Source organism: Anopheles stephensi, chromosome 2, assembly GCF_013141755.1.
Source record: "Anopheles stephensi strain Indian chromosome 2, UCI_ANSTEP_V1.0, whole genome shotgun sequence".
Classification (NCBI taxonomy): Eukaryota; Metazoa; Arthropoda; class Insecta; order Diptera; family Culicidae; genus Anopheles; species Anopheles stephensi.
The window spans coordinates 85,919,980-85,947,022 of record NC_050202.1 but is presented as its reverse complement, the minus strand read 5'-3'; the positions used below and the strand labels follow the sequence as shown (position 1 = coordinate 85,947,022).

The 27,043-nt window shown below is 46.2% G+C and overlaps 1 protein-coding gene across 4 annotated transcripts in view; it reads left to right on the top strand.

Moving 5' to 3' along the window:
* The window catches only part of LOC118504934 (hemicentin-1-like), an 88,953-nt gene that overhangs the window by 29,048 nt on the left and 32,862 nt on the right, over positions 1 to 27,043 (top strand). For all 4 annotated transcript variants that reach the window (XM_036040028.1, XM_036040031.1, XM_036040029.1 and 1 more), the window contains exons 2-3: positions 1,480 to 2,310; positions 24,951 to 25,067. In XM_036040028.1, coding sequence (XP_035895921.1) covers positions 1,986 to 2,310; positions 24,951 to 25,067 — 442 coding nt within the window. In that variant the 5' untranslated portion in view covers positions 1,480 to 1,985. The remainder of the gene's footprint in view (positions 1 to 1,479; positions 2,311 to 24,950; positions 25,068 to 27,043) is intronic.

The following is a 27,043-nucleotide window of genomic DNA, read 5'->3' as shown; positions in this document are numbered from 1 at the left end:
CACAGACAAGAAGAAGGAAGCTGAAACTCACACGAAAAACGATCCGATCTTCCTGCAAGTCATCACGAGCAAGGATAAAAATTGAATTTCAATTTTCATCGTTCGTCCGTCTACTTTCCCGGTGCATTGCACCGAACCGCTGGCACTGAACTTTGATGGTGAAAAATAGACCCATCGGAATCGGACCCTTCTTCACCGGTTGAGGGAACAGGGAGGGAGGAAGGGTACGGGCAGCGGGCGAGAGATTTGGTGGAAGATTTTCTTCCTGTGCCCGGCACGCGAGGAGTATGTATTATGCTCTCCTTTCCATTCTTTGAGGGTTTTTTGTTTGAAACTTTTATTTCACCTTTTTCGAAGGTTGTTTCGTTGAAGCGCAGCTTCTTTTTTGCATTTTGACCAATTTTTCTCATACATTGAAGCTCACATTGTTCTATATCTTTTTCTCACTTTCTATTTCTCTCTCATTCTTCCATTCCAGACCATTTACGCTCGTACGGAAAGTTGATACGACGGCACAATCTAAACCGCTGTGGACTCGCAACGTGGATTTCGTTCTAACGTGAAACACCAAACGAAAAGTGAATCACGTGGCAAACGCTTACAGGGCAAAAGGCCCCCGCTTTGTTTGCCACACACACTCACATACATATCCAGATGGCAGCCGAACATAGAAAGCGAACCGAGAAAAACCAATTATGATGTGAGAAAAATCTGGACCGGTTTTCGGCTGTTTTTTTTTTCTTCTTTCCCTCGTTTGCTTCCTGTGGCCTGCGGGAACGAAATCGCGCACGAATGAAAATTTGAGTTAAAAACGAGGATCTGCGATTTTTTGTTTGCCTCTTCTTTCGGTCCGGGAAATCATACAGCTCGCCTCACAAACCTTTCAAGCCATTTCACCGCTGGGCACCGAAGTGATGAAGGCAAATGAAGCACGTGAAGAGATCCGAAAAACTATTGCCGAGACCGAAAATTTTTGGCCCCGTGAGCCAGCCAGCCTTTATTGTTGCGGTTTTGCACTGGGCTTTTTTCCACTGAACTGGGTGCACATTTTGCGCCGGGCGAGCAAATTTTATGTGCCAAGAATTGTAACGAGTAGAGCAATTAGATTTGTTAGCGCGTGAATAACATCATAAACCCGAACGACGGTGCCGCCTAGCCAACGAAAACCGCGCCAACGCCTTCACGAACGACGCTCGCCAACATTAATTCTTGGTCGTTAAATAGTGGTTTTGTTTTCCTGGGGTTTCCTTCCTTTGGGGTGGGTTGACGTTTTGCGCATAAGGTGTTTTTTTCTTCTCTCTTTTGCCTGTGATTGCCAGTGTGCGTGAGTAGTTTGTTTAAGGTTAAACAAACCTCGCTAGTTCCCGACCAGCGATTGTGTTTAGTGTGCTTTGCTTACCTTAAATTGGGGCCTTTTTTACCATTCTTGTTTGCGCTCCATTCACACTCCATTCGGATTATCAACGTCTTTTTCTGCAGGTGATGGATTTCCATTTCCACGTGCGTGTGCGAGCGGGTGATGAAGACGCGAGCCATAGGCGTTAGTGAATGAGTGGGTTTTTGGCTAATTTTCTAGACCATTTTGAAGTGTTACCCCAAGTAGTGAGTGAAGTGAAGTGTTGCCTGTGTGAACCAACAAAAAAAGCTCTGGGGCACTAACATTTTGCCCCCCCGAAAATCCCCCTCGATGGTGGGTGGTGCGTCCTATTAAGCAAGTTTTACGACCAGCTTTCGGGTCGGGCTCAACAAAACGGAAAGTCACAACAAATGCTTACATTTACATTAGCGAGCTAGAGGGCGACCAGCGAAGGCGCACAGCAAATCAGTGGGCAAAAATAACAAATCACGGCCCCCATTAAAGTGACGTGACACGTGGTTCGTGGCGGTGTGTGTTGCGTGTGCCGGGTAAACAAAACTGCGTAGCATAAATAATCGATTCCCATCGCAAGGTGAACGGCAACAGCAGCAGCAGCAGCAGCAGCAGTATGGAGATTTACAACCGCCGGCGGCTGGGAGCTGGAGCTTCCGGCGCCGCCGTGTGTGAATCCGACGCCGAAGAACTTCCGACCGCTCAAGATGGTGGATGGTGTGAGGTTCGGTGCAGAATCGTCGGTAGCGGTGTCCAGGAGGACCAGGAGGAGCACCAACACGGCACGCTTAGCACTACGCCTTCCTCGCCAACGCCGGCCTGCACAGACAGTGTTGCGAACCGGTGGAAAATTCGCGGAAGGATCTACCATCGGTCCCACCTGCACCTGTTGCTAGTCGCGGCCGTGCTGCTGACACACATGTTTGTAAATATTAGAATAGGTGAGTGGCATCTCGTTTTTACCCAGCCCGGTGTGATTAAATAATGTACGTGATGGTTTGTTCAGTTGAGGCGTGATAAATGGACGTATAGTAAATTAAAAGAATCGAATAAGAGCTCAAACATGGGACGGATTTCGTGGAGACAGCAGCGTTACTATACATAGCGCCTAAAAGTATGCTAATAGTACGTTAAATGATTTCTATTTGAAGCCACATTTGAATGGTGCCTTAGGAAATTTCTTCTCCTTGTACTAGATGACATGACGACTATGGATTGCATACATTAAGGCTCTCTTGCAAAATCATTAATTAAAAACCTTTGACTTTATAGCAAACATTTTGAAGCTAATTTTGACGATTGGAGTTAAAAAAATGTTTTCAAACAAGAGACCTGCATCCGTTGCCAACTTTTGAACACGTTGCATGATTGCTATCTCTAATGTCTTCCAGCGTTTGCAGCGAAGGGGAAATTTATTTCCATTTAGTGCTTGAAGCGATCAAGGATCGGCGAACAAAGTCTGTTCTGTGACACGTCTTAAACGACTTATATCGTTAACGCAACCTCAAAACTTTTTCCTTTTCGTTCAATCTTGTCAGCACTTGTCATTAACATTTTTTATTAATCCCATCATCACCACATCACATCGATTCACCCATTTCGACGTCAGCTCTTCTGCCGCCATGGACGAGCAATTATTTAACCGTAAAAAGTTCGCACTCGTCATTGCGCGACACATCAAAATTAACCTGCTTTGACACATGCCAACCGTCGACCACAAACGGTTTGCCATAAATTTTGACTCAAATTCACTACGCTTCCCACCCCACCTCCGGCTGGATCCGCCCTCAACCTCATCGAGCTAATTCGTGTTTGGCTCGTTTGCATCAAAACTGTCATCAAACAAGCGTGTGCACACACACACAAACGCCGCTTAACCGGGCCTCATCGCGATGTGAGTGATGTACACGAGGGAGTCCTTTGAAATCACATTCATAACCCTTTCAGCGGGAATCCATTCCAACCCACCCCACAACCCAACCCGCCCCAGCCCGTCCGGGGCAGGATTTCCGTTTGCCTCGGTCCCGGTGCGCGCCCGCGTTTCAATTGGTTTGGCAAGTGATTTCTCCCGCTGACACCTTGATGGACGTGAATTTGTCCCGAATATTTTATGACACTGTCGTTAGTGATATCAGTGCGGCACTATCTCACCCGACCACGCGATGACTAATATTCAATCCCCGCTCGCTGTGGTGCAGTGGTGTCGACGTGATTTCGCACAAATCATATGAAACCACCGGCGTGCAGTATTTGCCTGGTGTCTGCTGGTTGGAAGGGTTCAGTTGCTTTTTCTTTTGTGCCTCCAGCTGCGGGTGTGAGACTGCCAAAGCTTATTGCCGACTGGCAACAGATGCCAATGTCTTCGGAGCGCTTCGCAGTTGAGCAGCCGGTCGATGGGAGCAGACACGCCATCATCCATCTTGCTGCCGCCAATCCAGGTGGCCTACAGCAGGTTCTGTAAACGCTCGGCGAATGGAGCCGGCCGGGAAAATGTGCTCATTCAATTAGGAGATTGATGAATATGATCACAGGAGAAATTTAATGAGTTTTTAATTTAACACCATGCTCCGTCGGCTCCGCCAGCTCAACCGGTTAAGCACAAGCGTTAAAGTCAATCTCGTTTGGAAAGTGCAGTCAAAGACACGTTTTATCGTCACTTTGCATACACTACTTTGGCAACTTTCGTGCCCAATTGCAGCTGGGATTGCGTCTAGTGTCGAATAAAATCTTGTGGCTTTGCAGCTTCGCCGTGGTGTGAAGCGCGCTGCCGACAGGAGAATCTGCTTTCTTTTCTTCGCCTTTTTTTTCGTTCATCTCAACTTTACTTTGAAGTTTCTCGACGCTATCTGCACGATCTAGCGATTCGTTTCACGCAGCCCTTAGCACACGAGCAAAACCCCATGGCAAAGTGTAATCATCATCCGTTGCTTCAAGGGCACAGGATGGAATTAACGATGGAAGCACGAGTCATTATTTGAAGCATGTCTAATGCTGTTTTACGCTGTCTAGAGTAGAAGCTAATACGGTGGTGAGTGAGGTACTTTCCCTCCAGACTTTAAACTTATTTACCATTAGCTGCTAGAAAGGGAAATATATAATCTTCGGTTGGGAAAAAAAGTGAGATAAAGAATCAAGATTAAGTGAGATGATAACTGGATGATAGGTGATATATTTTGTAAAGGTGATTTTAATTAAATTATAAAGTATTAGTAGTTTACTAGTAAATATTTAGTATAAGAAGCGAAAAATTTCAAATCTCAACGAAAGCCTGCACTAGAACAGGGAATTGCATAAATTTAGGGGTAACATTCTTTTTAGTTAATAGCTTTTCAGATTCATCCATCTATTTTACTTATTTTTATACTATAAAAACACCTGATGAACATGAAAAACAAAAAAAAATCATTCAAATTGTGTATTCAGAGTGTAAGATTTACGACCCCGATTTATTCACTGCCACAAACGCCGATGCAATATTGATGCGTGCCAAAATCACCCACCGATTATCTCATCCTGTTCCTGGCCAACCATCCAGCCGAAGAAAAAGGAAATCTGTTCCCATTCTCTCAACCCACAGCCGTTGATTGATGCTGACGTTTGTAAGCGTCCAGAATCCGACCCCTGATTGGTACGACACACGGTGAAGATTAGCGAACGCTTTGGACCCTGATGGGCTTTTAATTGATTGCAGCGTGAGCGTGAGCGGTACCGCCCATCGGTGCATTCGCTCAGTTTCGTCCAAAAACCCCGAACGCATCCCTATCCCGGACGTTCCCAAAACACACACACGCACACACACACACAAGACATTGGAGGAAATGCCGGAAAATGAATGGTTTGCTACCGTTACTTAATTGCATATGAATATTTTATGACGTGGCAGGTTTGGTCTGGTGAGAAGAATGGTGATGCTGCGGCTTCCGTAATTACCGGTGCCCATAAAGTCCCCGGCACACTCACGCGAGCCGAGCACACGCGTGCACATGGTCCGGAAATTTGTTGTGCCGGAACCTCCGTTTGCAGGATGTTGTGAGTAGTGCGCCGAAGTAGTGCTGGCAGAGTTTTGCCCGGCAAATTGAAGAGCTCGTGAGTTGATATGTGTATAGGGGACGCGCTTTAAGATTCGGATTTTCCTGCATGGGAATGTAAATTGCAGCATTGTAGCGCCGCTATAAAAAATCAAGTGTCACATCGATTGTGCACGTTGTAATAATAGCAAATTAGAGGCTACTCTGGCTGTCACCCCGGATTAAAGGCTATCCAATCGAATGGATCTAGACAAGCATATTGCACGTGCCTTCGCATGCCTTTAATCAACGCGTTGAACCGTGAAACCTTCCCCAATTACTCCTCTTCCCCGTGAGCCCGTTGCCCTCCGAGCAATGATAATGCAGTTTGCAGCATCCAGGGTCATCCGGCGACATGGTCAGCAAACCGCCTGGAGCGTTTGCGATAAGGGAATGCGATAAGAGATGCAAATTTTGCTAGCGAAAGGCAAATTTACACCTGATACAGAGAGAGCAAGAGAGAGAGAGAGCGAGTGAGAGCTAGCTGAGTGGGGTAATTGCATTTCACCTGCGTATAATCAGCATCTCCCAAGACGTGAGGCGTGTTGGTAGCGTCGTTTGTTGATCGACGACGATATTGATCGGTGTGTGGCAAAACCGGCACTAGCTTCGTACGTGCCTTTAATACATTTAATTATACCAAACTCCCAGCGTGTGTGTGTGTGTACGAATCATCGTGCACCGGTGCTCGATTGCACGGTAAATGTGATTTCGTCGCAAAATTTATGCTTCCGAAGCATCACGATAATTTAATTGCCACGAGCAATATTTAACGACCCAAAACATCGAGACCCTTCCCACACCGGCCAAAGCGAGTGAGTGAGGAGCAAATTATCGCCACACCGCTCCTCCGGAAAGTATCATAATGTTTACTGTAATATACGCTTCAAATGCCATACCTCGAAACATTCCTTTGCCGAGGACTTTTCCGAAGCTCACTCCCAAGCATCCAAACGAACCAAGTGGACCAATTTATGTGACGCTAACCGCTTATCATTCCGCCGAACGCAGAAACTGGTGCTTAAAACATTTTTGAAACATCTTTGCCCCCTTCTCTTTAATGCTTCAACGCCTCGTCTTCGCCTCACTTCGTCCACCCTAGTTTAATAGGCAGCAAAGTGTAAAGGTGTGCCATTTTTTCTTGTCTCTCTCTGTGTGGTTGTGGAACAGGCATCGCTTAGCACTGCCATATGCTTTATGTTCGGTGACACCCTCGGCACGGGAATCATTTTCGCGTACGTGCCCCAGCCGAGGGGTTGGAATGATGTTTTAATGTTACGGTGGTGGTCCTGGGGGCCACCACATTCCCATCTCATTAAAAATAAAGCAGTAAAAGCTGCCCCGAAAAGCGAATCACGTACCGCCGGTTATGTTTCATTGGCGAAAGTTTATTAGGAAATAAAACGTGAAAACCATCTCACCAATTCGTTTTCTTCTTTTCGTTTTCACCCTTATGAGAGTGGAGCTTGGGGTGTGTAGAACACATTGAGCGGAAGGATAGGTAGCAGTCAGACGGACGGAAACCGATCCCAACGAACTGAGCGATGATTGGGACAACGTTTGGGCCTTTTGCCACGCTCCCAGGCAACGATGTCCTTTTTCGCCAATTGAACCTTTTCGGGGGAACGGGGTACGCACGCACACAAACACAAGGGCAGTCGAGCATGATCTAAAGCACGCCCCAAGCCCTTAGGACCGTGCCGTGTGGTCAGGTGGATTCCTTGTCGTGGCTAGAAATAAATTAATGTAGCATGTTTTTTTTTTCTGCGTCCCATTCAGTTCCTTCCTTCGGATCCTGTTCCTTGCTACGGCTCGGTCCGAAACGCCCGGAGCAATGACGGATGAGTTCCGTGCCCGAACAGTTGTTAGGCACGTGCGGACGACGGCAAGCGACGATGAGCGAATTTCTCGGCCTCGGCTGGCAGGGTTCGAAAGATGTTTTGCTTCTCCTGTTTCTCAGCCAAAAAATGTCATTTTCATGGTGACTTTAACAAATTGACCGGCGTGCGATTTCCTAAAAGAAAAAAAAAAACAAAGAATCTTTCCAACTCGTGTCGTTTATGGCAAACGATAATTACATAAGTAGCAAGGTGGCCTTCCCCGCCGTATGCTCGTCGACATGGTCCAAAACCACGCATCCTACTCAAACAAATTCGTGAACAAATTGAAGCCCATGCCACTTGGGAGTCGTTGCCGAGCGCGCGCGAAACGGTTACAACAGGCCCGCCTGATTGTTTTGAACCGTTACACCCGTTGGTTTTTTTCTCTGGTGAAAACTGGTGACAAAATGCCACGACACGGTACTGCAACATTAACGACTCGAGTTGGTGCTCGGCTGGAAGTAGGGAAAATCCCAGGAATAGCCGCACCAGTACGACAACGAATGCAATCAGGCCAATGATAATGGTAATGATTGCGGTGATGATGATGATGATGATGATAATGATGAAAATGGCAATCTTTTGTTGCACGAGAAGGAATCCACCATAACCATTGCCGCCGTTAGCCTGACCGATGATAGCCGCCGACTCCTTTTACCCGACGATGGTTGTGCACATGTGACACTCGTGTGGGCCAAGGCCCAGCCCAGGAAACCGAGAACGACAGAGTTAATAAATGAATCATTACAAGCGTGTCGCTTTTCATGTCTTGATAGCGCTAGTGACATTTTCGGTACCAGCCGACGTAAAAATTGTGTGTCTTTTCTGGCCGCCATCTCTTTTTTTTTGTGTTGTTTCGGCGCGTCGTCCGAGTATCATAAACGCAGTAGGCCATTGTGTCATCCGATACGCTTATCGTCCGTAATGATGATATTTACACGTTTTGATACGAGCCCAAAAGTTGGGCGTGTAGTACACGATTAGCCGGACCGGGGTCAAGAAAATGTCCTCCACAAAGCTAGCTCGACCACATCCACGGGAAACACACACACGCGCACTGTTTGAGTGAGATGAAAAATGATCCTCCATTTAGCGGGTAATCTTTGGTGTGGGATTACACTTGGCGCGGCGTTTTTTTTTTGGCGCTCTCGCCATCTTGGGGACAATAATTCAATTTATTGTGCTTCGCTGCGCCGGATGCTACGGGCTTGTGCGACCGGAAATGGTTTCCCACCGTTTTTTCGGTGTCGGTAACGTCTTAGTTGGTCGGATGATAAAGTGCCATTGCCGTGGCCATTACGGTTGGTTCTGTAGTAGTTAGCGAGATGGGCTAATGTTTGGTTTGTTAAGCAAGAATTGTTTTGTAATCCAGGAAATCCCGGAGAGTTGCTGCTTTCGCGTTGTGGTTGTCATGATGCTTGTAGCGATTCATTTAATAGAATTTAAAGCTTTCAAGTTGAGCCTGGAACTGGAAGAAGTGTCAAAAAAAATATTAAATTAATATTTTTATATTCAACCTCTTGTAAGTAAGAAAGTGAACGCATTCATAATCATGACAAGCGAAGAAGCATAAACTCCGTTAACCAACTGCCAGAACAACGTAAACGATAAGCGGCCTTATGGAAGAATTATGCAAAAGCGGCCATTTTCCAAGCTAAGGTTCAACGACTCCAACGCCCCAGTCCCGTGTGACATTTCGTTATCTAATCGCGTTCCAAGAGGTATCGTACGATCGTTTGTATGTTTGGCCAGAATCACAAGTTTATCATCCGGCTCGATGGCAACTTGCTGGGCAGCAGCGGACGAAGCAGTAAGGCTCGAGGCCGGAGACACGAGCCAAAACTTTAGATTAAAGATAGTGTAGTGGTGGAAAAGTTTTGCATTCGAGACGAGTTGGCTTCTCGGAAGAGGACGCTTCTTGTGTTGTGGTTTTTTTGTCGCCCAATTTTATTCGCCAAACTAAGAGGAGTGCAAAGAAGAGCTTCTTCCTGGAAACGAAACGGACAGTCCTTGGGAGCCTAGTCCTGGAAAATGTTTGCTTCAAATTATTTCCCAACATAACTTGCCGGCTTTGTCCAAGGACACAGGGAAGAAGAAACCCGTGGGGAAGAAAAAAACCCACGTTTCCTGCAAGATGGATGTATTTTCCGGCACGATACGGTCCGGGTTCCGTGCGCTGTCAGCAGCGGTGAGATGGCAAACGACGCCATTCGATCAATTACAACATCCTGCCGAAAACAACTGTCAATCTCGTTCTCACTCCCGTGTGAAAAGAACAGCGAGTGACGGGTGGCTTACAAGAATAGGTACCAGTTCCGTGGTACGCTTGATAAGACGCTTGCCCACAGCTGCTCGAGGGATAAACTGACAGATTTCACAAGCCCCGGGGTTATTTTTTTTCCCCATCTCCCGTCGCCGTGTGAGTTGACCAAGCGGGAGGGAAGCGAAAATTGGGATGAAGACATCACAATCATTAGCCTTGGGAGGCAGCGTAATGGTGGGGGTAACGAGAATTTAATCCCTTTAGCTCGGCCGTTGCAGTGGAAGCAGTGGATGAAGCAGGAGCGCTGATCATCTCGTGTTGCAAGTGTTTGGCTGTCAATTGTGTTGTGGGAAATAGAGCTTCCCAGATAATCTATCGACAGCCGGGCAAAGAAAACGTTCGTTGAATTATTTGAAACACTTACTCGTTTAGCAGTCAGCAGTACATGAAGCAGCCTTACATAACGTCCCGGATAATCCGTTGAAGGAGTACGCCCTTGAAACGTGTTGAAGAACACACATTCTTGAGCCGAGTTTAAGTCTAGAGAAAGCCGTACGGAATTGAGGCCTCCCTTTTACAGTTTTCACAGCCTGTCGACAGTTTTCGCTTGCCTTGTGATACACAACTAGACACACAGAAAAAAAGGCCTGCGACCCGTTCGTATGATGTCCGATTCGATGGTCCTTCCCCCGTCCTTAGGCAACAAAAGCACTCGCTCTGCGTTTGTTCTGCACAGGAAACAGATATCTTAAGGAACCCATTTTCTGGACATTGCAATGGTGGTCCGTCCTTCTTCGTTTCGTTGACAGATTCTGCTTTGTTGCCGGTTGCACGTTGGCAATCGTTTCTCGTCAGCTCGTGAAACACATTTTCGGGCACGTCGCCTGTCACGAGACTGCGATGACCACCGAACGCGACTGGGATTTAGAGTATTTTCCTTTCTTTGCGCTGGTGCCTAGTGCCCCCGATGCCTTCATCTTATCTGCTAAATGCGAATGGAATTTAATTTAAAATGCTGCCCGTTCTATCTCACTCACTTGCACCCGGCCATCATCACTGGCGCTCGTCGTCAAACTGGCCGTCGAACGATTTATTTCTCTTCGTTCGTCCGTGTTTTTTCTTTCTCTCTCTATTCACCGTACTCGTTCGTCCATTTAGGATCTTAATTAAGTGATAAAGCATTTTTTCATTCACTTCAGCTGGGACCCTTTTATTGCAGTTCCCTGCACACACACACGGGTTGCGACCTAGCCGAGTTTCAGCGCCTTCAGCGACGACAACGACGTCCTATCTTTCGATCATCCATTTTCCAAACCAAGGCACCAAGGACCTGCTTTCTTCTGCTTGCTCTTCATCCCCCCTTTTCTCTCTTTTCTCAGATGTCCTGTTTCCTGTTCCTCTTTTTTTGTTGCTCTCCTTTTGCCCTCGGTCGTTGTTGTCCGGTCGGCCTCGGCAACATCAATCTTCGGAGCGTTCGACTGTTGGGGCGAGTTTCACAATTTATCACGATCACGTGTACTTCTATTTCGAACGGGTAGAAATTCGAATTCGATCAATGATTCCCGGGCCAGCACTGGCAGCGGGACACCCATACTTTGAAATAGTTTTCCATCACCGATACTACGAGTTGGCCTTTCGACTGCCAACAGGGAATTGTCGGCATTATTTGGTGCGATGGAATTTTTCACTTTTCTTACTCGGAATTCTCTCCCCGAATGATAGCAAAAAGGGGCTTTGGCTGTTGTTGTGTTGAACGTGACGCTGTGGTTAGGTTGTTGGGTTTCGTCCCAGTTCCACCGTCCCAATTATTATCTGAATTTTATCAACCAGCTCGGGAACATGTAGCGGCTACCAACCCATTCGAAGAAAGGAAGATCCCATTGCGATTGATCCATGATACTGTATGAAGAATTTGAATGAGATGCAAATTGGGCTTCCAAATCCCTTTTTGATACGGAAGGGATATGTGCCAGCATCGACCTTATTAGAGTGTCAGAGAACGCACACCACGCTCTCGAGCTTTGGCCTTTGATGCAACTCGGCTCGAATCATCATCATCGTGTGCACTTTCCATGTAAGCTGTAAGCTGCGTCGGTACAGCCAGTACGAGCGGGTCGTGCATTTGCATAAAATATCGAATTTAGTATGTAAATATGTTTTTGTTTGTCCGGAAGCAGTCGTAATTCAATTTTCAAGCTCCCTTAAGACAGCTCCCGACCGTACGTTCGACAATGTTTTAAAACCTCAACGACTAAAGGACGCTCGAGATGGGATGCAGATTTTCCCTATCTCCGACATATTTTCTGGCTCGCTTGCTTAAGAAGTATTAGCTGAGGGCAAAAAAGGAAAACCGGGAATTGAGACCAGGAAAAGTCATCAGGATGATGCATTTGCCGCTTGTACCGCACCTCTCAGCGGTGGCGAACAAACTGCGGCAACATTCTTGACATATCCACACCGTATTGCTAACTTTGTAATCCAACTTCGTTAAAGTCCTCCCGTTTGGCGGAATAAGCGTGGTAAGCGAGACGACGATCGGGCGAGACGGGAAATTTATGAGCTGCTATGGATGGGTAAAACTATTTGGAAAATGAAAAATACCGTCCCCACCGGGACGTTCCTACATATGGAAGGTAAAGCTTTGCATAATCGCCAGAAACCTCTGCCGAGCTCGTCTTCCCATTCATCTTAGCGAGCGTCCCTTGCGCTAAGGCTTGAATAAATGAGAACAAATTCGTTTATCAATTATGAGATCACTTGAAACTTATGCGACCAGAGCGGGGCCGATTCTTGGTCCGCGTTTTCCCCATTAACTGCAAAGTTCATGTGCACACGGGCATGGCGTCCCCCCTCTGTTGCTTTCGATCAGCCCCGCCCCTTTAGCATTGTGCCAAAACAATTGGGCAAAGTTTCGGCAAAGATTGCACCATTAAACATGACAATAAAATTGCACCCCAAGGCATCTACGGGCAGTGGTGGTAGAAGCGATGGCCGCCCTATTTAGCATCGATTGTTTCGTGTAGCGCTTCCGTACGCTTGTCTCGAGGCGTAAAAACATTAGCAATTTGGAGTCGGCCGCGATGCTCTTTGCCCTTTTTGCGATGAAACAGCACGAAAGGAAGTTGGGAAAGTTTTGAGCCAACCGGCAATGAACTCGGTTGAAAAATGTGAAAAGATGGTTTTTGGGCAAGAAACAACCACGTGACCTCTGGTGAAGCTCTGGCAGTGAATGAGAAATTGACATTTAAAGTAACATTTGCTGCCACCACTCGGACCGCCCGGGAAGCTATAATTCATTTCGCGTTGATGTTTTCTTGTTAATTTACTTTTTAGGAGGGAATTGCTAGGAAGGACTGCGATTTTCTTGAAAAACATCCTTTGCTTGAATTGCTCTGGCGAAACAAGGAGGAATCAAGATAGGGTTGAGATTACGCCTAAATGTATGCAATCCAATGTAAAAAAAAAAAAACATTCCAATTTCTTTTTTCTGGTATGCAATGCTTGGAACTTAACATTTGTTTTAATCGTTTTCGATATTAAAATTGCATACTTTCAGGAGTTTTCGTTCGAATCTTAATACAGATAATATAAATTCAAACGATTTTGCAGGAAAACTGCTTTTCTGTCGAAATTCGACATTCCGTAACACTCCAACGGAAAAAACAGGTCAATCGATCGACTTAAATGGTGCAATGAACGTCGGAAAACTGCTTACGTCCAGTGGCACGTGATCAAACTAATTGATTAGAAGCTAAGGATATATGTATTCCGAAGCAAATCATACCGATTATAATGATGACTATTATTAATGATGAGCACATCCGCCTGCAGCCCCCAATCCTTCCCTGCTCTATCCGCGCTGGTAGATAAATAACCACTAATTAGCATCGATCACACCAGGCAAAAGAAAGCACGCAACAAAAGCTACGGTAGAAAATAAATAACACCCATAAAAGCGTTTTGCGAGAAACTTTTACATCAACCGATCCGATCGCCAAAAATGGGCGCAAGAAGAAGACCTTAAGTAATCGAGTCTTTCAGCACGTTGGTCCACCGAAAAGCCGTACCAGCGATACCAAGCCATCTGCTTCCACACTAGTTGTATCGATCAACATCGAAACACTTAAGCAGTGTGCCGGGCATAAGGGCACTCGCTCCCAGCCCAAACTTTACTCCGATTGCCTGCGGCTTTTCCGTGGACCGCTTGCGACTGCTGAACGAACTTCACCACCTTCTTCCGATGGTAGTTTGGTTTGGATTGTAACTACCGGACAGGCAAGAAGTGTGTCGGGATGATGGTATCAGATGTAGTTGCCATTTCGCTTTTTATGCTTCTCTGTCCGGGAACGAACCAGTTCGAACTCGTGGTTCCACGATTCATCCACTTTGCTGGCGCTTTTTCTTTATTGGAAAAGTTTTAACAAGGCATCAAGCGATACAAGAGATTGTGAAGATTGCTTCCTTTCCTCTTCCTCGGACGCTGGACGACGAGTGAAAGTATTTATGAAGTAAACTTAACCTATCATGTAGCAGCAAACCACGCGATGCGGATCGCGCGACCAGAAAAAGCAGGAGGAAACGGAACAGAACTAAACCTGGCCAGATTGTATGTAGCAGCTTCGAACGAAAATGAAATGAGAATCTGCTGCTATTGCACTCACTGCGAATATGATGCAATTGAGCAATGTGCATTCATGCGCATTCAGTTGCATAAAAAAGGAGGTAAATCAATTAACTTATTTGCTTGCGTCTCGTGAAGAAAGCAATATTAAAAATTTCTCTTTCGCGGTCAGTTTGAAAGCCCGCCCGGATGTCCTCCAGAACGCGCCGTACAGAACCTAGATGAGAGTTGATAAACTTTTTCCCTCAAATCATTCTCTAGCACCCGCACTTGGAGCACTGATAAATTGAACATTATGATTCTTGGGTGAGTGAACGGTCGAGTGGGCCATTTACTCTACCTGCAAGAATCAACCAATAGACCAATGGCGTCTATTCCGAGCATGGAAAGAAGCAGAAAGAGTAGTAAGAGAAAAGCCCGCGCGTACCCTCATCACTAGCTAGCGGTGAGCCGGCTTAGGCTAACTGAAAAATCAAAGATGCGAAAATGATTGCGGCAAATCCAAGCCCGTGTCCCTTTTAGCATCAGCGACGGCACCGAGACGGCAAGCTTGATCGAAATGGATGTTTTTATATGCTGATGATCGGGGGATCTCTCGAAGCCCCAGCGTTGTGTCGTTTCGTGCTCGGCGGTAGATTCAGTGCACCGAATGGAAGACTTTTTCTTTGCTTGCCCCTCTCTCTCTCTAAGCAATGCTGCAACACTGCAGGAACCATTTCCGTTGCCATGGAAAACTTCACCACTTTGTCTGTGGGTGTGTGTGTGAGTGTGTGAGTGTGATTTGTTCCACGATGTAGCCGAGCGGTCCCACATTTCGAGTGCCACACAGCAAAAGTAGCTCGCTCTTTGTGAGCTAAAGCGGGAGAGGTTGCGAAAGAAAAGCGTGGAGGAAAAAGGGCTCGCTTTTGCCTGTCAGTACAAGAAAACAGAATCCCTTCACCCGCAGCAGTCAACCTCCAGGCAGTGTGGTGGTGGCCTTATCTTCACGAGCACTCGTGTGTGTGAGAGTGAGTTTCTTTTCTCGTTCGCTAACACGCAGCTTCCAACACTAAATTGAATTGTCGTAGATTGTGTGCGGTGTTTGGTCGGTAATAGAATTTTCCTCCGAACCCTCCCACGGATCCCTCGCTTTTCCCGGTGACCGTTTTACTGTGACAGCTCGAAAGCAATCGTCGAGTTCTTTTAACTGTGTCGAATCTTTTCACCCGACTCGTGCTCGTGGGCCATATTCCGGACGTGAATTTCAAAGTAAATTGGAATCCAGTGCCATTGTCGGTGCTACACACTGACATACACCGATGAGTTACCGATTGACTGTTTGTCACCAAATGCTAGTTCAAAGTTTGCGTCAACCGGTTTGAAACCCACTCGAACCGTTTACCGTTTCCGCCAACAAGGGGGCTCATTTTCCCAACAGCGGAAATGCACTCCAACCGACAGAGGTTCCAGTTCAAAAAGGCAAGGTGCACGCAACACCCAACGCCCCCAGTGACCTTCCACCGCGACCCGTTGACCGATGGTGGCAAGTGCAAATGAAAACAATATTAATTACTATAATTATCACAACGTGTGGTTCGACCACGGGCTAGCCGTGCATCATAAATTGATTAAATGCCATGAATATGCATGATTTATCGCTGACGTTACTGCGCAAACTTGGTGCCCGGGAGGGTGGGCACGCATATCCGATGCATTTTCCGCGTGGTTTTTTTTTTTGGTTCCCTATTTTTCACTTGTTGTTTCGCTCCTCTTCCTTTCGAGTGGCCGTTTCCATTTCCTGTACAACATTTTTACTCCACACACGCGGGTTCCGGGTTCCTTCCGCTTCAAAAGCTACTACTCAACAACAACAAAAAATCGGTACCCATTCGCTGCCGTTTCCGCCTCATCCTTGGAAAGCTATGGGTGGAAAATTTAATTTTCCCTTGCATTGTGCTTTTTTTTGTTGTTCCTGTTCTTGTTTCACCCCGAAATTGCTGACCCGGTGTGAATATTAATATTTCATTGCGCTTAAATTCCTTCTTCCCAAGCCACGCGGAAAGGTGCCATAGCTGGCAGTGCATGGTTGACAGGGGGAGCAGCACCGATGGATGCAATCACTAAACCACGAAGAATTTAATACTTAAACGCTCATGGTCCAGAGTTAAGTGACTTGAAGGGTGGCTCAAATCGCGCTGTGGCTCTGTGATGGGCTTACTGTTTAACGGGTGTCTTTTGAGAGAGGAATTAAATGAAGTTGATGAACGAGTTCCATGTTGGTTCGAGGATCATATTGGATAAAGATTGGTTACAAAAATCCTTTCAAAATTCGTTCGTGTTTCTTCCCTGCAGGTGTTTGAAGATATCCTTCCGAGCTTTTTCATATGTAAGCATGGCTATGTTTTCTTTGCTCAGAATGCTACACAGAGTCTGCTTCATTTAAATAAGCTGTTACAATTGCAAAGCAAGTTCCCAGCAAGCATGTGATTAAAATTAGTCCTCTCGGAAGGCTGGTTTTTCTTTCTCGCCTTCCTAAACCCATCAGGCATCTTGCTTCTGTGGACGGCACAAATGAAGCTATTAGCATCTCATGCGTACCAAACAGCACAGAACAATGTGTGAAATAAATGATGAATAATAAAAAGGGATTTGAAATTCATTGCCTCATCCACTTGCGTCCCTCCATGCCCTGGGGTGATGTTTTCACGAGCCGTAGATAATTATACCGCTGACAATGCGGGTCAGTACATGCATGCTTACATGTTTGCTGAAGGTTTTTTGGTCGATTCACCACGAGCTAGCAATTTTGCCGTGAGCACAATTTACATAATTAACGAAAACATTCGCTTTAATGCGATTATAGCTAGAAATGGGGCAAGGGATTTTAACACGTTTTTCATTTTAATTTGCAATGAATCATTATTGTACAAATCTGTATGTGTGTGTGTGTGTGTGTGTGTGTGTGTGTGTGTGTGTGTGTGTGTGTGGTTTTAGCTCGCCCGCTATTGCTAATCAACAACGGATGACCTCGTTACGAGGCTTAGTATGATGAGCATCCAACCTGGTGCTTAAAACTGCTACTACAAAGGGCTCATTCTGTCTATGCTGTCAGTGCTGTCATTTTTTTTTATAGCAAAAAAGTTTTTTATGGCAAATATGATCGCATTCTTTTAACTGAAAATAAGGCACACCGATCAAAGGGATGTTAATACTGCGGTGTAGCATTTTTGCACCATTCCTACCACTTTCTCCTAACGATGAGAAACAAATCTAATCCCATTGCCATGCTCTCAAGCCAAACAAGATCTTCTTTAGCCACAGAAGAACTCTGGAAAAAAGCCCGAAAATCCTCATCCTTCCAACATATCTTTCTACTGGAAGAACCTTTGATTTCGCTCACCTCATGAAACGCTGATGTCGGAAACTAGCGTCTCCGAATCAGCCGCAGTCTGCAAAGTGGTGCGAGACGAACCACCGCATCAGCCTGCAGCTCGAGTACCAATTCCAATTTAGTGGAGCGTTATTTTGCTGCCATGTTTACCAACATCTTACGTACGCTCGGTACGGGTCTTTCCAGATCAGTAAAGGACGCTCCCACAATGCCGTAGCATTGCGGGTGGATTCCACTCGATCCAGCTCGATTCAAATTACCGTAAACTGTGAGCAACGCCGGGTAGGGGAAAAGAAAGAACTCGGTGCCATTGGTTCGGTTCCGAGTACGCAAACAGGAAGAAGCAAAATAACTTATTGCAGAATTGATTGTTACAACACTCTCGACTACAGCGTTCTTTAAAGCCAGCCCAGCATGGTGCTGAGCTATTCTTCTGTCCCGGAGAAGAAATCATCTTATGTCCGAGGATGTACACAATCGTCCGGAACAATCTACTTCCGTGTGGAGTCACTTGGAACGTTGCTAAGGGATGGTGAGGAAATAAGATAAGAGATAGAAGCACTCTGTTTCTTTGATTTTTTTTGTCGGATAGTATGTTTTCTCAATCTTCAATCGAAAATATCTGTCCATTACATATTCTTCCAATAAAACTAACAAATTTCGTAATCCTTTCCCACTTGATCTCCCATCAAAACTACAACGCCCCTCGTGCTGGGAAGGGATTATCGCCCAGAAAACAATCTTTAAAGAATAAAAACCACCAATATCATAAGCCATTAAAGCGCTCATTTTAACTCCTACCGGCGCTCTTTGATATCGTTGATCCTACTCCACCATTCCAGTGCTGGCGCTGGTCTTAAAAGCTTACGGAAGCTTGCGATGAGCCGTTATTGTTTTACTTTTCGGAATCTATGTTTGCCACAGCGCCGAGGGAAGGCCGAGAGGACTCGGGACGGTGCTTTGACTTCATTTTCATCGGCAATCCTCCTAATCCGCAGCTTTGCGCAGTTCATGACTGTTACCATTTGCCTCGTTGAGTGGACAACTTTTCGGGAAATGACGCTATCGCCACACTATCCATCTTGTTTGCTGCGGGGTGGAACAGATATTTATAAAACCAACCAAATAAATAAGTGCAATCAAAGCAGCAGGAAGCATAAGGCAATTAATGGGCAATATTTTTGGGAGGTGGTCGTCTAAATGAGATTTCTATGTAAATTGGCTTTTGCAGTTAATTCTAGTGCTGAGAGGCAGATTGTTGACAAAATATAAAGAATTTTAAGACTTAAAAACATACAAAATATTTAATTTTCAACTAGATTCTTCCCTCTACTACCAACCCAGCTAGAAAGTGATAACAATTACTCTCTAATCCAGGACTTATCGTACCTCCTAACCACATTACGCCCTTTTTATTATCAAAAAAACTTCACAAATCGCTTCGTCAAACTATGCTCGAAAATAATCTTCCCAAAAGTTCCCTCCGGCGGTTCCCCTTTTCCAAGCCTGCTGGGCACGCTACGGGTGCGATTTAAATATTCATTCTCTTCCACACAAATCAGCGACTCTAGGAGGATTAAGCAGCTTGAGCAGCTTCCGTCACCCACTTTCTCTCTCTCTCTTTCTCTCTCGCTCTCCCTCATTCTCTTCATCATGGCCGGGAGCGATCCGTGAGCGAGCAGCCTGGTTTTGGGTGGAAGATTTAAAATATAATGAAGTTAGGCAATTCATACCGCGTCTAGAGCGCCCGCCGGTTGTGCGAACGGCCGTCACCGTGGAACGTAACATTATGGTCACCAGCCATCTTCACGCACACTTACACACCCGCTCACTCAATCCTAACTCCGGGGGAGGAGGAAAAAGGGAATAAAAGAAAACCACACCTGCCAGCGCCAGGCAGAAAAAATATGCTCCATGGCAGTGGGATGCGTTACGGAAAAACGGGAAACCCCTCAAGCCCCATTGTACCATCCTGTCGGTCCCAGCGCACTGCTCCTCTGGTGGATGGGGAACGCGATTTTCGGCTGCTTCTACTTATTATTATAACGAAGAATTTATGAGATAATTAAACTTTGTGAACGATAACCACATTTCGGCGGAATCTTCCTTCACCGCGCGAATGTGCAAAACTCCGGAAAAACTCCGGCCCCGTTGTGTGTTGTGCTGGGGCATGATTTCGTGCGGAAGGCCGCGAAACGGAACAGCAGCTCGTTCGGCTCGTTTACGGGCTGATTTATCGTTGACACGACCCGTCACGCCAGACACATTCAGCCTGGTACATGAACCTGACAGTTCTGTATTTTTCCCTGCACAAGAAGACCGTGGCACTCAGTACTAATTTGGTTACGCCAAAACAGGGAAAACTTTGCACTGGGTATGCGTATATGTATAAGTGTGTGTGTGTGTGTCCTATTTTTACGACGTTTTAGCAAGCAACTCTGACACTTTTCCATACACCCCAGGGAGGAAGGTTCAAATGCATTACAAGAAGCGGCCTTTTTTTGTGTTGAAACCCAACGCTGGTAGTCCAAATTTCGGTGACTTATTAACAAAACTCCGACATTAGAATCGTTCACGCGGCGAAACGAAACTCACCCACCGATCGGTGGGCCGGCAGACTTTAATCCTCCGCCCGATTTCATTGAGTGGCAGCGGATCGAAACGGGCAAAGCTGATAATCGCCAGCATAAACCGTCGTATTAATGCAATTAAAATCCACTCTGCGATGCTCTGTTTTCTGCGCTCGGCCGATTCCCGGCTGCTGGTGATGTTGCGAATACGTATGCGCCCCGTCCGTGTCGTCTTCTCGCGACAGGCTTTTATCTTAATTGCATGCCGTGTGTGCTTGGGTGTGTGCTTTAAGCGGTTAATAAAATTTTCATAATTCCCGACTTGATTCAATTCTCTGCCGAGCGGCGATTCCTTCCGGGCGGCTGATTCGGACGTGTGGCACAAGGATGCGCCCGTACGCCGCTGTGTGTTACGGTCTGCTAACTTTGCAAATCCAATCTCCTTTCTTCCTCGATGTGGATAGGGGGTGTGAGGTGCAAGGGGGAGGCTTCAGAAAGGGGTAGCACGGGAATGTCGCACATTGGCCATCGGCAAATGACAACGAGCAACGATCATGATGAGAGTAATAGTAATGCTGATGATGATGATGCTGATGAAGCTGATGGGCTTTTCAGTTCTATGTGCCGTCGGTGACACTTCTGTGGCGTTCATAACGCGGAAGGAGAAGAAGAGATGAAGCAAAAAAAAAAACACACACACCAAGCAGCGCGGATGTCAAACGAACCATTTCCACCGGAGTAATGTGCAGCGTTTGATGTTCGCTGAAAAGCTGGCTGGCATATGGATTTCCACCGTTCGAAGCAGCTAGCCGGAAAAAATGTCCCCCCATGGAAATAGCGATGGAAAATGGCTGTGGATGAGAGGTGGAAAATGTCTCATTACGAATGGTTATGCCAGCTTTCGGTTCGTTAAAAGCTTAATTCTCCATTCCACGCCATCATGTTCCGGTCATCCCGGGGTTGACGGCAGTGTGGCACTTTTCAAATGCTTAATTTCCCGTTGCATTAGAAGCGGTAGGCGACACGCTGGGTGGTGCATGTACAACAATCTGGCTGATTAAAATCGAATGGACGGCAATGACAACGAAGAACGGTGAAAGGAAAGCTTTCGAGCTGGGCTAAAATTCAATAGAAATATGCTTTTAAAATTTTTCACACACACACGTACAGGAAGCGAGTGCATGGCATGGTCTAAGCCGTTGTGCTTTTGTAATTATAAAACTATTTTCCTTTCCCGTCCCCGTCATGGTACGCTTCTCGGGAAGCGTGGTGAGCACTCTATTCCGTAATCTCCAAAGTATCCTCTTAACACCCATCAGTGCGCGACACACATGTACACACGCGCTCAAACACAGGAACGTGTTGAGTTTAGCTGTATGATTTTGCCATTTCTAAATCGCTACAATTGACAACAGATGGTGAAAGCGATAGCTGCTCGCGCACATGATGCTCGGTACGTTTGTTAAAGCTCTCTCGAACGACATTCCCCCATTTCTTAACACTTTCCACTATGGCCCTGTGTGTGTGTGTGTGTGCTTTGTTTTTAAAGCCATTTTGCATAATTTTTAGCGCCATTTTGGGACACCAGTACGACTGTTTGGGGCTCGTGTACTTCCACGTTGGTTAAACGATTTCAATTAAGGGCCAAAATGATTATTACCCTGCGAAGAGCAGCAGAAACCGTCGATTGCCAACTGTTAAATGCCGACTGTTTCATCGTTTAAACAGGGCTTGGGTTTCCGGGAGTTTCATGTATGGGTGAAAACAACTCATATTCAGCGCTATCCTTGTGTTTTCTGATCGTTCCCGGAACGTTTGCTGCTAATTGCAAAAATAACAGTTGGTGCGCCTAATAGTATGCAATGTGCATGACAGCAAGACTGAAGGCTCGAGGGAACGATAACGGATAATCATTTTTGTCACGCCATTTCTCACGAAATCATCGCTGTGTAGCTTTAAATTTTTCCAACAAAAAGTTGAACAATACATTTTCTGGTTAAAAAATCAAGTGCAAATTGTAGAGACAACTATTGCCCACTTTTTTTTAAAACCCCGAAACAGATTAAATGGACTCACGTCCTCGCTGGCAGCTGTATCCTCCGTACCCATGATGAAAGTGAAAACGATTTCACATTCTTCGTGGCTCATTTGATCCGTGGTTTTCCCTGGTCCCCGACGCTTCCCCCCATTCCTTCCACCCAGCCACGTAACTCATCTTAAAGAATCGAAGGTGACCATCCAGGCTTCCCCCTGGAGGGATGTACGCTCGGAAGCAACGTTGAGCAAAGGGAGCAAATTTATGACTCTCATTTCATATGCTACCGGCGTGCGACGTGATGGTGTTCCGTTTATGGCTGATGATGGTGGTCGGTTCGTGCGAAGAGGGATTCGTCCTTCACATCCTTCTGATCTGGCCTGCGGATGATGAACAAACGTGAGTACGGCTAGCAGAAGGAAAATCTCTTCACACATCTCTCACACAATGGGCGGGAAAAAAGTGAAGGCAGGGGGTAAAGCAAACCTTGTGTTGGCTGCCCCGAGCGGAAAGGGTTATTGGAAAGGATCGTACATCATCCGGCAGTCTCCCGGGGGGAGATAGTTATTTGATGGAATTTTTGGGATAGTTTTTTCGTCCTGTTTCCGCAGGGGATGTTTGGTGGTTTGCTGGGGTGTTGGGATTGGAGATATGGATTTAAGAAAATAATAAGGAAAAAATATCACACTATAGTAGCTTCAGTAAAAATAGGATCAGTATTCATCATTTTGATAGCTTTAAGCAGCCCTCCAGCAGGAAAATAAGAAACTTTAATGGCATTTCCAACACAACCCCCGGTTCGTGATTAAACACTGCTTGCTCATGCGAAAAGCAGGCTTAAAAACGGCTCATTTTCCCTGCCGTAGGTTTTTCCGAACGCGCTTTTCCGAACATGCGGCTGAACAAAACCTTTTAACCTACAGGTTAGCCCCCCTGTCTGTGTGTGTGTGTGCGCGCGTCTGGTGCTGAAATCGGTTAACAGCGCAAGAGGTGCAAGCCACCGTAAAGTAATTTGTGCGTTAACTACACCGTTTCACCGGCTGACAGCGACCGGTGGGGCACATTCCCAGTCTGAGGGCGACGTTTATCAAAAGTTGCTTCGGAATGCGACGGAAACCCGCAGCAATGCTGAAGCCATCGCCGAGCCCGGAGACTAGGAATTACTTCACATGCACAACGACAAAGACCACGACGACGCTTCAAAGCGACGCAAAACCTGATCCGTGCCGTCGCGTGCTACCCGATATTTCTACGCCCAGCCGGGTGGAAAACTCCACCTGTCACGGATGGCAAACACAATTATAATCCACTCGGCCCCGTCAAGGCCACATGTATTTTGGTGTGAGGGGCGTCGTTGTTTCTTGCCAGCAGCATCTGTTTGTGTATTTCACCGCCCGATCCTTCAGAATGCAGACGAGGCGAGCGTCGTACGACAACAGCTGTGGTTTCGAGCACCCTGATGAACGCTCGGGAAGGAAGCGACTCTTCTGCAAAATCAACCAACTTAAGCGTGTTATAAATAGATATATCTTTCGCATTGTCATGACGTACGTATCATCATAAATAGCACGAGAGCCCCAAGTACCAGCATACTTCAAACTGCGGGAATATTAGAAACACGATGCTCCCAGCAACTTTAAACAATCTCGTACGCTCCCGTCACCCAATTAAGAAATGTAAGCTCATATTAGCCAATGAAGCACCGACTGCTTTAAACTTTCCTCAAAACAAGCCACAAGGCCACACGCCACGCCACAAAAAAAACATATCAATTTTCTTTTCCAACAAAAAATCGCTCTCTCTCCCTCTCTCTCTCTCTCAACTGTTCCAAATCTTGGCACCGTGCTTCGTCCCGGACACATACAAATCTTGCCTGCGCCCGGGTGTCCGGCGTTGGATCGGGAGCTAAGCCACCGGCTAGCACAAAGCTGAGCCGGCCAATTAATATGAGAGGCAAAACTTATCCCTCGTTCTGTGTGCGCTCGGATGAATAATTTTCACCAAGTGCCATTTATTATTCACCGTCCTTCAGTCGCTTTTTTCTCCTTCTCCAGCCTCACTGGACATCTGAACGGGCTGATGGCGATGGCGATGTGGAGGGCCGAGATGTGTAGTGCATCAGATTTTGTACTGTGGAAGAAAATGAAAAGTTTTCCTCCCCGAACCACTGCCAGCTCGCTCGTCCGTGGTGTGGTGTTACCTTCGTTAGGATCGTACCGTTCATAAGTTGGAAAACTATCTACGGCAGAGTAAAACCAAGCAGTATCAAGAATAGCAGCGATAGAGAACGATAATTCAGATGGCCTGATTTTGTTGGCGATAGTTGAGCTACTTCGGCTAAAAAAAACCCTCTGCCTGAAAAGCTTTTCAAGCTCAATTGCAAGCTATTGCACCGGTGGTGGGTTCTTGTATCACCAATTAAAAATGTGTATAAATTATGCAGCGAGCGAGGAGAAGGGAAAAACTTTTTCCCTCATCGACCAGTGCAGTGCAAAGCTGATCGGAATATACGTGACTTGGTGGAATTAGTGTCAGATGTCACGGTGGGTCACGGGATGGATGGGAAAACTCCTGACCCAGCACCGTTAACTTCAGCATCCACTAGGGATGGATTAAAAATGCAGTAAAAGAAATCTTTTTCAAGAATCGACTATAACCTGTCTACCGAATGTGTTCCAATATGTGGAAACGATCCCCACAGTGCAGCAGCACATTAAATCATACTCTTCTAACGGCTCTCTCTCTTTATCCACTTTTCCTCGATGTCTTTCACAGGAGAAGCAGCTAGTCAAATACTCAACAAAGCGGAACCACTATTCATCTCCAGATCGGAAGCATTCAAGTTCGCTGTGGGCGATACGATTACACTACCCTGCGAAGTAGCCTCTCCAGGTAAGCGTCCTCTCCTTATCAGACACGAACACACACACAAACTCTTCTCAAAGGAAGCATCTTCGAGAATCCTTTCGAAATCTTCCCTCCCGGCAGACGGCAAACAAATGGCTGTAAGGAAGGCATTCATTTCTGAGATTATTTTTTATTCCTTACCACCGTCCGGTATCTCCCCAGGGGAGCCATAACAATGTGGAAATTATCCACAGGAGTCCTGCCGGAGGATTCTGATAGCCATTGGTCAGTGTGGAGAGAGAGAGAGACCAAGGCAAAACAGCTTATTGAAGGCGTTCAACTGGGTCAGGACCGTAACCGCCTAATTTGTACGAAGAACTTTTTCGGCTGGGCTGTTCCAGAACGCCTCGCTTGGAAAGGAATCCTTGGAAGGGAAGAACAAGCTAAGAGGGTTGTGCCAAATAAAACACAAATTGATTTATCCCCTTTTTTTGCTACGCCCGACGATTCTCATCCCTTTCCGTTGGACGTTTGTACTGGAGCGCATATGGTCTGGCAAATGGTTTGTGGACGAACAAATCCCCAAGAGGAATGGGCAAAGTGGAATCCTTGCTCGGTGCGTTACACGGAGCAAGGTAGCGCGCTTAATCCAGAACAACACGAAACAAACAAAAAACCGGCGTAATCTCAAACATGATCAAACTAAAAAAATGCGACAATGCATGGGATGGGACAGGGACCTCGTTCGCCGGGGGTTTTATTATATTATGAACCATATTTTTCATCCCAGCCCGGCCAGATTAGACAAGGGATCCTGTATTTGTAAATGGGATTTCCAGTGCAAAGCACCTGAAAAACTTCATTTGTGAGGTACGAAGTCAAGAAAGATGTTCAAGTTCGAGATATCTTTTGATCTTTTTCGGTTTGTTCAGATTGGAATGGTTTGTGTCTTTAAAGGAGGAGGCCTTATCTTCTTAAGGATCCGTTCGGTCAGAGGTAAACTATTTGATGTGGAATAAAATTTTAGATTACGTGATCCATATTTTGCAAGCGGATCCTTAAAGAAAGGCACTCTTCGGGAATTTTCAAGTGAGGTTGCTGCCAAACGTTTGCCAAATATTCTAACCATTCGCACATAAATTCCCCAAAAATCCTCCGACCGTCAATAAAACAAACAATCCCCGAGCAATAAATCAACCGTTTGGCATCGTGGCCCGATTGTTTGGAGCATTAAAACTTTAAGCTAAATCGTGCACTTGGCAAAAAAAATGCTGCCATTGAACTGTTTATGGTGTAGTTAAATGGAAAATAAATTACAACCGCCAACCGCCAAACCCACAACGCTCAAGACGCCCATCATTACCGACGACCGGATGGCGTGAGAAATGCGGGACGGAACAAAAAGAAAAACCTCAGCATTCGACAAATCTACACCGACCGACCGATCCGGGACCGATCAATATTTAATGTCATCGTTATGGATGGCAAATTTATAACGACGGTGGAATTTCAAAACCACGGCGAAAACTCCTTCCCCAGCCCACTGGTCGGACGCCCTTCGGAATCCGTTTGTTTGTTTCCAGCGTTGGAGTTCGCTGGGGTTGGGGGATATTTGTCATATTTTTGAATTCATAGCTGTCGTTGGCTTCACAACACAGCACCACCCATCGACTAGTGCTATTGCAACTTTGATGAGGTGAGGTCTCAGTCCGATCGGGAAAAACGGGTTTTCCCCGGCACACTCCGAAACTCCCGATTATTATTCATTGACCAGTGTACAAAGCAAAGCAGCCAACGGAAATCGATCGATGTATGCGTTGCTGGTGTCTGAAGGCAATAAATTTCCCTGTGCCGCGCTAATATGCTACAAAGCTACACTCTCGCTTGTTGACCACGGTACCCCGAACAGGCAGGGACCCGACGCGCAAAAATCAAACCCAGCGAACTGGAGCGGAGCCATGTAACGCCAGCGAGCAAAAGGGAAGTGAAAATTTGTTTGCGGTCCGGCATAATAAAATAGA